This window comes from Microcaecilia unicolor, chromosome 3 (genome assembly GCF_901765095.1).
Source record: "Microcaecilia unicolor chromosome 3, aMicUni1.1, whole genome shotgun sequence".
In the NCBI taxonomy this organism is placed as follows: Eukaryota; Metazoa; Chordata; class Amphibia; order Gymnophiona; family Siphonopidae; genus Microcaecilia; species Microcaecilia unicolor.
Window position 1 is genome coordinate 531,800,057 of NC_044033.1, and position 13,664 is coordinate 531,813,720.

The 13,664-nt window shown below is 46.8% G+C and overlaps 1 protein-coding gene across 1 annotated transcript in view; it reads right to left on the bottom strand.

Annotated features, from left to right (window-relative positions):
- Nucleotides 1-13,664, bottom strand: part of FYN (FYN proto-oncogene, Src family tyrosine kinase) — a 217,789-nt gene that overhangs the window by 59,605 nt on the left and 144,520 nt on the right. The window contains exons 5-6 of the mRNA XM_030199220.1: nucleotides 6,083-6,181; nucleotides 4,120-4,223 (exon numbers count right to left, since the gene is read on the bottom strand). Coding sequence (XP_030055080.1) covers nucleotides 4,120-4,223; nucleotides 6,083-6,181 — 203 coding nt within the window. The remainder of the gene's footprint in view (nucleotides 1-4,119; nucleotides 4,224-6,082; nucleotides 6,182-13,664) is intronic.

Below are 13,664 nucleotides of genomic sequence, written 5' to 3' on the forward strand. Positions count from 1 at the left end.
CCGCACCTTGAGTATTGTGTTCAATTCTGGTCGCCGCATCTCAAGAAAGATATAGTAGAATTGGAAAAGGTGCAGCGAAGGGCGACTAAAATGATAGCGGGGATGGGACGACTTCCCTATGAAGAAGACTAAGGAGGCTAGGGCTATACAGCTTGGAGAAGAGACGGCTGAGGGGAGACATGATAGAGGTATATAAAATAATGAGTGGAGTGGAACAGGTGGATGTGAAGCTTCTGTTCACGCTTTCCAAAAATACTAGGACTAGGGGGCATGCGATGAAACTATAGTGTAGTAAATTTAAAACAAATCGGAGAAAATATTTCTTCACCCAACGTGTAATTAAACTCTGGAATTCGTTGCCGGAGAAAGTGGTGAAGGCGGTTAGCTTAGCAGAGTTTAAAAAGGGGTTGGACGGTTTCCTAAAGGACAAGTCCATAAACCACTACTAAACGGACTTGGAAAAATCCAAAATTCCAGGAATAACATGTATAGAATGTTTGTACGTTTGGGAAGCTTGCCAGGTGCCCTTGGCCTGGATTGGCCGCTGTCGTGGACAGGATGCTGGGCTCGATGGACCCTTGGTCTTTTCCCAGTATGGCATTACTTATGTACTTATGTACTTATGAGATTGTGATACTTGGGGTTTTTAATCATCATTACAGATTTTGAGATAAAGTTCCTCCTGAGGAAGGACAACACGAAATGTGGTCTCGCATAGAGGAACGGAAAGACTTTAAGTTATGCAGAAGAGCTGACTTTGGTTTCTTCAGAAGCTTTCCCTCAACCACGCAGAGCCGCCAAGCACGCTAACAGGCTGGATCTATAGCTGGTTGATTGATTCATATTAATGCCCAATACTTATTAGGAGCTTGTGAACATTGAAGTAGCATTTCCTGCCATCATTGAACGGAGAGTGCGACGTTTTTTTGCTTCAGTTTTGAACTTTGGCCAGTCATTATACCTTGATGATTTGTCATAAATAGACTGAATCTAACTGTGATTGATTCTTTAGTTCTCATAGCGTAACGACAGTTATGGGTTTTTTTGTTTAGGTTTGGGTAGTGAGATTGAGATGTATGAATAGGGGTGCTTGAAGGCAAGTACAGTGGTGGAAATAAGTATTTGATCCCTTGCTGATTTTGTAAGTTTGTCCACTGACAAAGACATGAGCAGCCCATAATTGAAGGGTAGGTTATTGGTAACAGTGAGAGATAGCACATCACAAATTAAATCCGGAAAATCACATTGTGGAAAGTATATGAATTTATTTGCATTCTGCAGAGGGAAATAAGTATTAATCCCTCTGGCAAACAAGACCTAATACTTGGTGGCAAAACCCTTGTTGGCAAGCACAGCGGTCAGACGTCTTCTGTAGTTGATGAAGAGGTTTGCACACGTCAGGAGGAATTTTGGTCCACTCCTCTTTGCAGATCATCTCTAAATCATTAAGAGTTCTGGGCTGTCGCTTGGCAACTCGCAGCTTCAGCTCCCTCCATAAGTTTTCAATGGGATTAAGGTCTGGTGACTGGCTAGGCCACTCCATGACCCTAATGTGCTTCTTCCTGAGCCACTCCTTTGTTGCCTTGGCTGTATGTTTTGGGTCATTGTCGTGCTGGAAGACCCAGCCACGACCCATTTTTAAGGCCCTGGCGGAGGGAAGGAGGTTGTCACTCAGAATTGTACGATACATGGCCCCATCCATTCTCCCATTGATGCGGTGAAGTAGTCCTGTGCCCTTAGCAGAGAAACACCCCCAAAACATAACATTTCCACCTCCATGCTTGACAGTGGGGACGGTGTTCTTTGGGTCATAGGCAGCATTTCTCTTCCTCCAAACACGGCGAGTTGAGTTCATGCCAAAGAGCTCAATTTTTGTCTCATCTGACCACAGCACCTTCTCCCAATCACTCTCGGCATCATCCAGGTGTTCACTGGCAAACTTCAGACGGGCCGTCACATGTGCCTTCCGGAGCAGGGGGACCTTGCGGGCACTGCAGGATTGCAATCCGTTATGTCGTAATGTGTTACCAATGGTTTCGTGGTGACAGTGGTCCCAGCTGCCTTGAGATCATTGACAAGTTCCCCCCTTGTAGTTGTAGGCTGATTTCTAACCTTCCTCATGATCAAGGATACCCCACGAGGTGAGATTTTGCGTGGAGCCCCAGATCTTTGTCGATTGACAGTCATTTTGTACTTCTTCCATTTTCTTACTATGGCACCAACAGTTGTCTCCTTCTCGCCCAGCATCTTACTGATGGTTTTGTAGCCCATTCCAGCCTTGTGCAGGTGTATGATCTTGTCCCTGACATCCTTAGACAGCTCCTTGCTCTTGGCCATTTTGTAGAGGTTAGAGTCTGACTGATTCACTGAGTCTGTGGACAGGTGTCTTTCATACAGGTGACCATTGCCGACAGCTGTCTGTCATGCAGGTAACGAGTTGATTTGGAGCATCTACCTGGTCTGTAGGGGGCCAGATCTCTTACTGGTTGGTGGGGGATCAAATACTTATTTCCCTCTGCAGAATGCAAATAAATTCATATACTTTCCACAATGTGATTTTCCGGATTTAATTTGTGATGTGCTATCTCTCACTGTTACCAATAACCTACCCTTCAATTATGGGCTGCTCATGTCTTTGTCAGTGGGCAAACTTACAAAATCAGCAAGGGATCAAATACTTATTTCCACCACTGTAAGGTTGGAAGAAGTGAGTTCTGGAAAAACTATGTAAATTTTGTTGACAATGTATGCGCATTTATTAGCAACAATTAAAGCATGATGTATTAACCATTGGAGTACACCAGTGTTATGTGATTAACAATAATTAGTCAGGACTTGGGAAAGCTGTTCCTTGATGTTGGAAATAAGTTTGGGATTTGGATCTGTACCAGGCTTTTTCAGCAGTAGATCCAGGAGAGTTACATTCGGGTACAGTAGATATTTTTCTGTCCCTGGAGGGCTTCCAATCTAAGTTTATATTCCAGGCAATGGAGGGTTAAGTGACTTGCCTAAGACTACAAGGAGTGACAATGGGATATGAACCTGGGTTCTCAACCTGGTTCCAGCTATTAGGCTACTCCTCCATGCAACTTACAGAACGAGATCTAGTATTTGGGATATGCCAGGCACTTGTCAACTAGACTAGCCATTGTTAGAGACATGCTGCTGGGCTTGATGGACCTTGGACTGCTCAGAATAGGTTATCTTATGTTCTGATTATTAGCCAGAAAGAGGGAGGGCACTGCGAGATTCCTTAGGATCTGGTAGGATCTTTCTAGTGATCTGGATTGACCATTGGCGGACACAGGAGGTTTTGTTTACTGCATCTTTGGTCTGACCCAGCATGGCAGATACTATCAGTGGTAGAACAGTAAAATCGTCGGCATAAAACAAATATTTCACCCCCAAAAGCCTGAATATCAAACTTCCCCAGAGGACTTAAGTATATATTGAAATGGAATAGCAAAATAATGGATCCTTGTAGAACATCGTAGAAAACTCGAGCTTTAGAAACACAGTCATTCAACAGCGCTAGTTGGCTTACGTTACTCAAGAATCTTTGAAACCAATGAATAATCTTTCCTTTCAACCCTAAAGGTGACAAACAGGATTTCTAAACCCAGTAATCAAGCATTTCAAATGCTGACTACAGATAAAAGGCCGTCATTAGCCCTCATCAAATTGCACAGGCAGGCAACGGCTTACAGTTTGAGGTTTCAGTACCACAACTACTGTTCCCTGTAAGCTGAGCGGTAGGTCCTCCCCCTACAGTCCTGCTAGTGGGGGGAGCTGTTTCACTAGCACATTTTCAATAGTGGGACACAGGCAAGCTTAGCAGGACTCCGGGGAACCTGCCTGTCCCTAGCCACTGAAAACACAACATTGAAGCAGCGCCACCCACTGGCAGACATGCAACTGTGCAGGACTCCTGCTCAGCTTAGAGAGAACGTGAAACCTCTTCCATATCCTACAAAGGTCCATCAAGCCTAGCATCCTGCTTGCAACAGTGGCCAATCCAGGCCTGACGACCCGGTTGTACTGAGGTGCTGCACCCCAGAGGACTTTCTGAAGCCATTCGAAAGGAAGTGTGTGTGTATAGACAGCATATGACTGACCTACCTTTGGTGGTTTCACTTTCACGGATCAGGTATGTACCTCTTGGATTGCCAAAGGACAATAACTGCCTCTCGGCATCTTTACGGCCCAGTTTGCCAAAGTACCACCTGTGGAAGGAGAGGATGGCATTAGATCTCTACCAAATCTCAATGGCGATTTTCTAGGATTACACCAGAAAGGTAGGCGATGATTTAAATGATAGTGTGCGACATGCACACAGATTACATACAAAAGGAAACAAGGCAGCAGCCTAGAACATCAAACATACACTGCAGGAAGGGGGATGGTTACAAAGTTATTTGGAACAGATTTTGGTGTACAATTGGTTAAGAATTCTGAAATAATCTGTGAGGTCAACCTCATGTCAGGGATGAGTCCTGATTTGGGGGGGGGAGGGGGGTTTAAAAAACTGATGTTAAACATTCTTTTCATGATCTCCGTTTTGTTGCTCTGTAACGTGTGGCACCACTTTGGACAGAGGATTTTAGTCCAACAACAGCAAAAGTGGATATTTAAGTTACAGTCCCTGGAACCTAAGGGGCTGACGTGAGCTTTGAAATAAGGGGAGGCCATTTTGGAATGATTTTGCGAGCCGAAGGCAGCCGGGTGTAACGGAAGTGCTGTCTTTATCTGTGAGTAGGTGATGTTTGTGTTCGCAGCATTTTGAGCTACATCTGGTTGATTTATTTTCTCTCTTTAGAACGAACCGCTATTTTGGACCCTGAAGCAGCTAAGCGAAACGCTAGCCTTCGTTGGTCCGTGGGTTTGAGGAAAGATGGAAGAACCTGGGGGGGTGGGATCATCGGAGGGACCGGAGGTCCACCGGACCTCCAGCCCCCTTTTTCCTTACTCGGGGCAGGGGTAGTCAGGGCCTGGTGGTCCCATGGACCTCCAGCCCCTGTGTTTGACAGGTTTGGGCTTTTGACAGCCCAGACCTGTCAAACAAGTGCGGGAGGATTGTGCTGAGCGCATGCTCGGCACGATTCGCCCGCACTTCTACCCCATGATCAGAGATAATTGCGCTGCTTACATTTGCATGCATTACCTCTGATCATCCGTGCAGTAAAGCCCCGCGCTGTTCCAGCACTATTTTTAGAGCGCTGTTAGGAACAGCGCGGGGCTTTTGATCATCTGCCTGCAAGTGAATAAGGGTTAGGAGTTAAAAGCAGCATCAAAAAGGTGGCCATTTTAGCTTAGATTTGAAGACGGCCAGAGATGGAGCTTGATGTACCGGCTCAGGAAGTCTATCCTCAGTATATTGCATCCCCTGGTGGGCTGGTCCTGGCTACAGGAGTACTTCCTACATCACCAGGGTGAAGCTCTCCATTTAGGAGGCCTCTCTCTTCCAAGACAGCACAAGGGCTGCCAACTGGAGGTCGAACTTCTCTACAACATCTTTTTAAGCCTGCTCTATGTACTTTCTCTGTCTCCCTCAGCTCCAAGCGTGCTGCTCTAGCCTCAAGAGAACGGGTATATGTGTAGCTGGGTCTGCCTGGCTGGTTAAGGAAGGGATCTATGAGGCTATTTAGGATGTGACAAATTAGCCACTGGGTCTGTTTCAGAGTCAAAGTACATGAACACATGCTGCTGTGAATTGGAGAGGGGACATCGTGTCCTTATATACAAGTGTGTCTTGATTTGCCACTGTTTTACTTGGGGTATTTCCTCTTTGTAATGGTTGTTATTTTATAATGCATCTTTTGTTGCTGATGTACTTATATTACTGCCAACCTCACTGCACAACCGTCCTCAGAGTTTGTGGTATAAAAGCTTTTTAAATATATAAATATGTACACAATAATACATACTCAAACATTTCTGACATGCTCAGCCCAGTCTTCTCTAACCATTAACAAGGTGGGGGGGAGGGGGGAGGGGGAGAAGCAGTTTAAGAATGCCCACAGCACTGATACCCTCGTCTCATAACAGCATAGTTTTACCAAGGTTCACCGTGAAAACAACTCACTCTTCTGCCTGGATGGAGTCCACTGGAGCCACGTAGTTGCTGGGGATGTAACCAGTTCCTCCGGTCATTAGGGAACGAGCTTCCCACCAGTCGCCTTCCCTGCACGGAAAGAACATGTTAAAGAGGGCACCAGTGGGTCAACTGAACCCCCAAAATGTCACAGCTATCAACACACACAGGTTAGGCAATGATTATTGGTACTCAGTCATCTGGACTATTGTAACTCGCTCTACGCTGGCTGTAAAGAGCAAATACTCAAAAAACTCCAGACAGCCCAGAACACGGCAGCCAGACTAATATTCGGCACATCAAAATACGAAAGCGCAAAACCCCTACGAGAAAAACTACACTGGCTCCCACTCAAAGAACGAATCACGTTCAAACTTTGTACCCTAGTCCATAAAATCATCCATGGTAACGCCCCAGCCTACATGTCAGATCTAATAGACCTACCACCCAGGAACGCAAAAAAATCTTCTCGCACATTCCTTAATCTTCATCCTCCCAAGTGTAAAGGTCTGAAATACAAATCAATGCACGCATCTACCTTTTCCTATATGAGCACGTAGCTCTGGAACGCACTGCCACGTAACCTGAAAACGATCTATGAATTGACCAATTTCCGTAAACTATTGAAAACCTCTCTCTTCAACAAGATACATCACAAAGATCAACACGTGTAACTGTATAATCTTTAAAATATCCAGAAATGTCTTATAATGTCTTTGCTTAACACCATAATATATTTCACCACCAGGTAACACAAAACCCTCTGTAAACCAATTGTATATTCTCTTCTACCTCCAGTATCCATGATGAACTGTAAGCCACATTGAGCCTGCAAAGAGGTGGGATAATGTGGGATACAAATGCAATAAATAAATAAAATAAATCCCAGAAATATCATCATATAGTCTCCTTAACCTACAGGCTGCAGTAATGTTCTTCCAGTCCAAACGTTACAAACCAGCTGCTAAAAAATCATGTTAGAAAGGGATTTACTACTACTACTACTACTATTTAGCATTTCTATAGCGCTACAAGGCATACGCAGCGCTGCAAAAACATAGAAGAAAGACAGTCCCTGCTCAAAGAGCTTACAATCTAGTAGACAAAAAATAAATAAAGTAAGCAAATCAAATCAATTAATGTGAACGGGAAGGAAGAGAGGAGGGTAGGTGGAGGCGAGTGGTTACAAGTGGTTACGAGTCAAAAGCAATGTTAAAGAGGTGGGCTTTCAGTCTAGATTTAAAGGTGGCCAAGGATGGGGCAAGACGTAGGGGCTCAGGAAGTTTATTCCAGGCGTAGGGTGCAGCGAGACAGAAGGCGCAAAGTCTGGAGTTGGCAGTAGTGGAGAAGGGAACAGATAAGAAGGATTTATCCATGGAGCGGAGTGCACGGGAAGGGGTGTAGGGAAGGACGAGTGTGGAGAGATATTGGGGAGCAGCAGAGTGAATACATTTATAGGTTAGTAGAAGAAGTTTGAACAGGATGCGAAAACGGATAGGGAGCAAGTGAAGGGTCTTGAGGAGAGGGGTAGTATGAGTAAAGCGACCCTGGCGGAAGATGAGACGGGCAGCAGAGTTTTGAACTGACTGGAGAGGGGAGAGGTGACTAAGTGGGAGGCCAGCAAGAAGCAGATTGCAGTAGTCTAAACGAGAGGTGACAAGAGTGTGGATGAGGGTTTTGGTAGAGTGCTCGGAAAGAAAGGGGCGGATTTTACGGATGTTGTAAAGAAAGAAACGACAGGTCTTGGCGATCTGCTGGATATGAGCAGAGAAGGAGAGAGAAGAGTCAAAGATGACCCCAAGGTTTCGAGCTGAGGAGACAGGGAGAATGAGAGAGCCATCAACAGAAATAGAAAACGGGGGAGCGGGGAGGTGGGTTGGGGGGGAAAATGAGAAGCTCGGTTTTGGTCATATTTAATTTCAGGTGGCGTTGAGACATCCAGGCAGCAATGTCAGACAAGCACGCTGAAACTTTCTCATGGATTTCTCATGGATATGTCTCTAAATGCATGTAAAAGGCATCTCATAACATTACCCTATGCCAGAGGCGTAGCCAGACAACAGATTTTGGGTGGGTCTAGGCAATAAGTGGGTGGGCAACAAGTGTTCTCCCTCCCATCACCACCACCAAAAAATTATATATTTTAGCTGACAGGAAAATGCTTCTTTCTACCTTGGCAGTCTGAAGCAGGCATGCACTGAAAACTGAGCATGCACAGGTGCCGGTATCGTGGAGAGTAGCATTTTTATTACCATCAGGGAGAAGTCTTCGGCTGGCGGAGCTTGGGATCCCCACCAGCTACCACTACACGTGTTACTGTTGGGTAGGTCCTGGCCCACCCAGGCGCACCTGTGGCTACACCACTGCCCTATGCACACTACTACACAATCTGACAAGCAGATGTATGTGTCCTGGGTGTAAATTTGGTCAGGGGAGGAGTTTGGGTAGAGCCATAGGCGGTCAGTGACTCTGCTATTTGGGGAGGCTAATGGGGGTGGGGCTGGGGCAGAGCCTGAGTCCATAATTGTCTGACAACGTTAGAAAGAACGGTCAGCATACCAGTTGCAGGTAATATAGATTCAATATAAGGTATCAAATGCCAAATTACGTGTTAAGAAAATTAAAGAGTGCAAACTTCAGTAGGGTACAAATAGAGGTTTGTTAGGGAATTGAATTAAAACAAATTGAAAAAAAGTGTTCATAGCCAACGCCTCCGCCTCCATAGAAACCTGCAGTCAAAATACCTCATTCTCTCCCTCTCACTTTTCATCTGCCCCTTTCTCTCTCTCACCTCCCACTTGCCCACGTAGTTCAAATCTCTGATTCATACAGGAGAGAGGCAGAACCCAGGGGCAGGAGGTTTGGCTGAAAGTTACCACTCTTGTGTCAGCCAGAGATGAATCACAGAGAGGAGAAAGAAAGGTTGGGCGAGGCAGTCCCCCAGACATAGGAAGCTTTTTCTTCAGATCTGGTCGCCTTATCTGCGAATTCTTAGTCCTAGTGGGCGCAGTTTGTTAATTAACTCATAAGGAAAGCGTTCTTGGTGGGTAATTGGAGCTGGTCTGGAACACTAGGGATGGGGAGAGCTTAGGTGGTGGACTGGGTGGGGGGGGGAGAGGGGGGATTTGCTCGGTGGGTGGGAGAGTTCAATGGGGGATGGGTGGTTTGGGGGGGGGGGGAGTTGTGTTTCGTCAAGGAGAGGTTTTGGTTCTGTCTTCGATATTGTTTGTTATTAGTAAGGGATGATGAGGCGTAATGTGGGAAGACCCAACCTTGGAGGTTTTGGAGGTGAGGGATTTCCCTACATGAAAGAAGAGAGTTCATTAACCCTGGCTCCCTTGCTGATTGTAAGCTCTTTGAGCAGGGACTGTCTCTCTTTGTTAAATTGTACAGCGCTGCGTAACCCTGGTAGCGCTCTAGAAATGTTAAGTAGTAGTAGTAGTAGTGATTGGGAGGCTGGGCGGTACGCTAGGTGTTGTGCCCATAATCAAAGTAGTATTAATGGGGGAGGGAGGAGGAATGGAGGGGGTGGGGTGGCGGGGAAAAGGCAGAGGGGATGTAAATATTGATGATGGCATTCTTACAGTCCTTTTACGATACTTGTTATGGGATAACTGGTTGTATATTGTTCTGTATGTTGACTTTATTACATCATCAATAAAAAATTGTTGGAACTTAAAGAAATGAGGAATTTGGGGTAGAACCTACAGCTTGTTTTTTTAGGGTGAACATTTGTGCCATTAGTGAAGGGACAGTGGGGGACCTTTTTAACTCAGCAGAAACTCAGAAAACAGAACACTCTGCACTGAAATTAGTACATAAGTACATAAGTAATGCCACACTGGGAAAAGACCAAGGGTCCATCGAGCCCAGCATCCTGTCCACGACAGCGGCCAATCCAGGCCAAGGGCACCTGGCGAGCTTCCCAAATGTACAAACATTCTATACATGTTATTCCTGGGATTTTGGATTTTTCCAAGTCCGTTTAGTAGCGGTTTATGGACTTGTCCTTTAGCGTACATGCTGGCAAAATACTGCACCTCGGCAGCGGTGTACCTAGCTCAGATGCCAGCCGGGGCGGAACACCCCTCCCCCTTCTCCAAGCAAGGGGGTGCATGGAGCAGGTGCGCGGCTGTCGACTCTTGACAGTCCCCTGCTCCGGAACATGAAGTTGACGTCAGAGAGGGCAGGGAACCGGCAGAGCTGAAAGTTGCTCGCCTGCTCTGCACCTGGGGTGGACTGCCCCCATAACCCCCTGCCCTTGGTACACTACAGCACCTTGGTCACATGCACAAAAACACAGACAAGGGGCCACAGATCACTAATAGAGATGGAAATGTCAAGAAGTCAGACTCTGTATGTACAGCCAGGGCCCACCGAGAGACTTGGCCGGGCCCGGGGCAAGGCCGCCCCGCCTCCGCCCTCCCCCCGTCGCTCCCCCTGCCGCTGCAGTCCACAGTCTCACCTGCCTGCCTCCATGGCTCCAGGCCCCCTGCATTCAAGGCGGCAGTCGCAGATTGCCTCTTTTCTGGCCTTCCCTCCCTGTGTCCCCGCCCTCGTTTGATGTAACTTCCAGTTTCCCCGAGGGCGGGACACAGGGAGGGAAGGCTGTAAGGGAGGCGATCTGTGACTGCCGCTTTGAATGCAGGGGGCCCGGAGCCGAGGAGGCAGGCAGGTGAGACCGGAAACTGCAGCGCCGGTGGCCTGACCCCGGTGCGGGGGAATTTTGTCCCCCCTGCCCCCCCTCTCGGCGGCCCTGTGTATGGCAATACTAGAGAAACAGAAACTGAAATACAAGATATCAGAAATGCACACCTCCCACGGCTCAGATATTCCAAATTAATACATTCTGAATAAAATACTTTTCTACCTTTGCAGTCTGAGCATTTTATCATTCACTTTAAGCTTAGTGTCTCCCTTCTGCTTTTCTCTGTTTTTTCCACTCTTTCCTGTCAATTTGACGTTCCTTCTCTCTTCTTGTCCACCATTCATCTTCCCTCTGCTTCCCTATCCATCCTGGTCAGCCTCTCCTCTCTGTGTCCCGGTCCCTATCCCCCCCCCACCAATGTCTAGCATCGCTCCTCTGTGTTCCTGTCCCTAGCCATCCCCTATATTCAGCATCTTCCATTGTGTCCCTATCTTGCCCTGTCCAGCATCTGCCCCTATCTCTCCCACTGAGATCAGCATTGCCCCTCTGAGCAGGAGGAGGGGGAGTTGCAATAATATACAAATCCACTTTCACCATTGAGTCTATCGCTAAACATTTATCCTCAGCGATTGAAATCTTGGCATGCAAAACCACTGACACAACACTCGCTAGTCAACTATCAGACTTATTTTCGAAAGAGAAGGGCGCCCATCTTCTGACACAAATCGGGAGATGGGCGTCCTTCTCTCAGGGTCGCCCAGATCGGCATAATCGAAGGCCGATTTTGGGCGTCCTCAACTGCTTTCCGTCGCAGGGACAACCAAAGTTCATGGGGGAGTGTCTGCAGCGTACTGAAGGCGGGACTGGGGTGTGCTTAAGAGATGGGCGTCCTCTGTCAATAATAGAAAAAAGAAGGGCGCCCCTGACGAGCACTTGGCCGACTTTACTTGGTCCATTTTTTCTTGCGACCAAGCCACAAAAATGTGCCCTAAATGACCAGATGACCACCGGAGGGAATCAGGGATGACCTCCCCTTACTCCCCCAGTGGTCACCAACCCCATCCCACCCTAAAAAAAAACTTACATTGTTTTTTGCCAGCCTCTATGCCAACCTCAAATATCATACCCAGCTCTATGACAGCTCTATGCAGGTCCCTGGAGCAGTTTTAGTGGGTGCAGTGCACGTCAGGCAGGCGGACCCAGGCCCATCCCTACCTGTTAAACTTGTGGTGGTAAACGTGAGCCCTTCAAAACCCACCAGAAACCCACTGTACCCATATCTAGGTGCCCCCCTTCACCTATAAGGGCTATGACAGTGGTGTACAGTTGTGGGGAGTGGCTTTTGGGGAGCTCAGCACACAAGGTAAGGGAGCTATGCACCTTGGACCTTTTTCTGAAGTCCACTGCAGTGCCCCCTAGGGTGCCCAGTTGGTGTCCTGGCATGTGAGGGGGACCAGTGAACTATGAATGCTGGCTCCTCCCAAGACCAAATGGCTTGGATTTGGTCGTTTCTGAGATGGGCGTCCTCGGCTTCCATTATTGCCGAAAACCGGGGACAACCATCTCTAAGGACGACCATCTCTAAGGTCAACCTAAATGTTGATATTTGGGTGTCCCCGACCGTATTATTGAAACGAAAGATGGACACTCATCTTGTTTCGATAATACGGGTTTCTCCGCCCCTTCACGGAGCCGTCCTGCGAGGACAGCCCTAGGAAAACTTGGGCGCCCCGTTCGATTATGCCCCTCTATGTATCATACTGTTCTACTGACCCCCAAGTAGCTGGACAAATGCCCTTGACAACGTCATTGACTTTGTATCAAATACCTGCACAAACCAACAAAATGTCCTACTAACTGGCGATATCAATCTGCACCTAGACAAACAAAATGACCCCAAAACCCCAATGAACTTCCTCAACCAATGGAACTTCATTACAGCACAAGGCACCTTATCCCACACAAAAGGCCACCTATTGGACATAGAAAATCACAAATGGGAAGTGGTACCGTGGTCAGACCACAGCAAGCTCACTTTTACATTGCAATGGAAAGTGAACGGAAAGAACAGAAAACCAGGACCACCACACACATTCATGACCAGAGGAAAGGTGGACAACCACACCTTCTGGATAACAGTGATGAACGAACACAGTAATTTAGAACCAAATGACATCCATTTCGCGAGGAACTGGGATGAAGCATGCGAAAACAACACTGGACAAAATAGCACCACTTAAAACAAAAAACAAGAAATAAAAAACAACCAAGACCCTGGTTCAACAATGAGATACTGCAGATGAAAAAACGATGCAGGAGACTAGAAAAAACATGGGCCTAAAACAAAACAGATATATGGAGAAAAGCCATAAGAACATAAAAACACAATGTAAAGAAAGCCAAAGAGGAAAAATACAACACTTACAGGAACCCAGCACAGAGTAATACGAAAAAAATATTTGAACTCATGAACAATCTACTGAAAACACAGGACATACTGGTATCAACTGAAACACCACCTACAGCAGACAAGTTAGCACAATATTTTGAACAAAAAAACCCCCAAAGACAAGATCTAACCTCGCATTACTGCAAACATCCATCACTGACTGCGAACCACTCAAAAAGAGCACAGTACAGGTACCACTGACAAAATACACACATGCAATATGTCTACTAGACAAATGCCCCAACTACATAATAAGAAAACCCACCAGAATGGTTCATCGAATGCATACCAAACACATCACATACACTCCCCCCAGTCCAACTGCTCTCCATCTCCCTCACCATTCCTGCCCAACCGTTCCTCCTCCCCCACTGGATCCAGAAGCACCTCTCCCTGTTTGTCCTTTCCTCCTTCTCACTCCTTGGATCTAGCAACAGTTCTCCTTGTCCATCACTTCCTCCTCCTCCTCCCCCCAC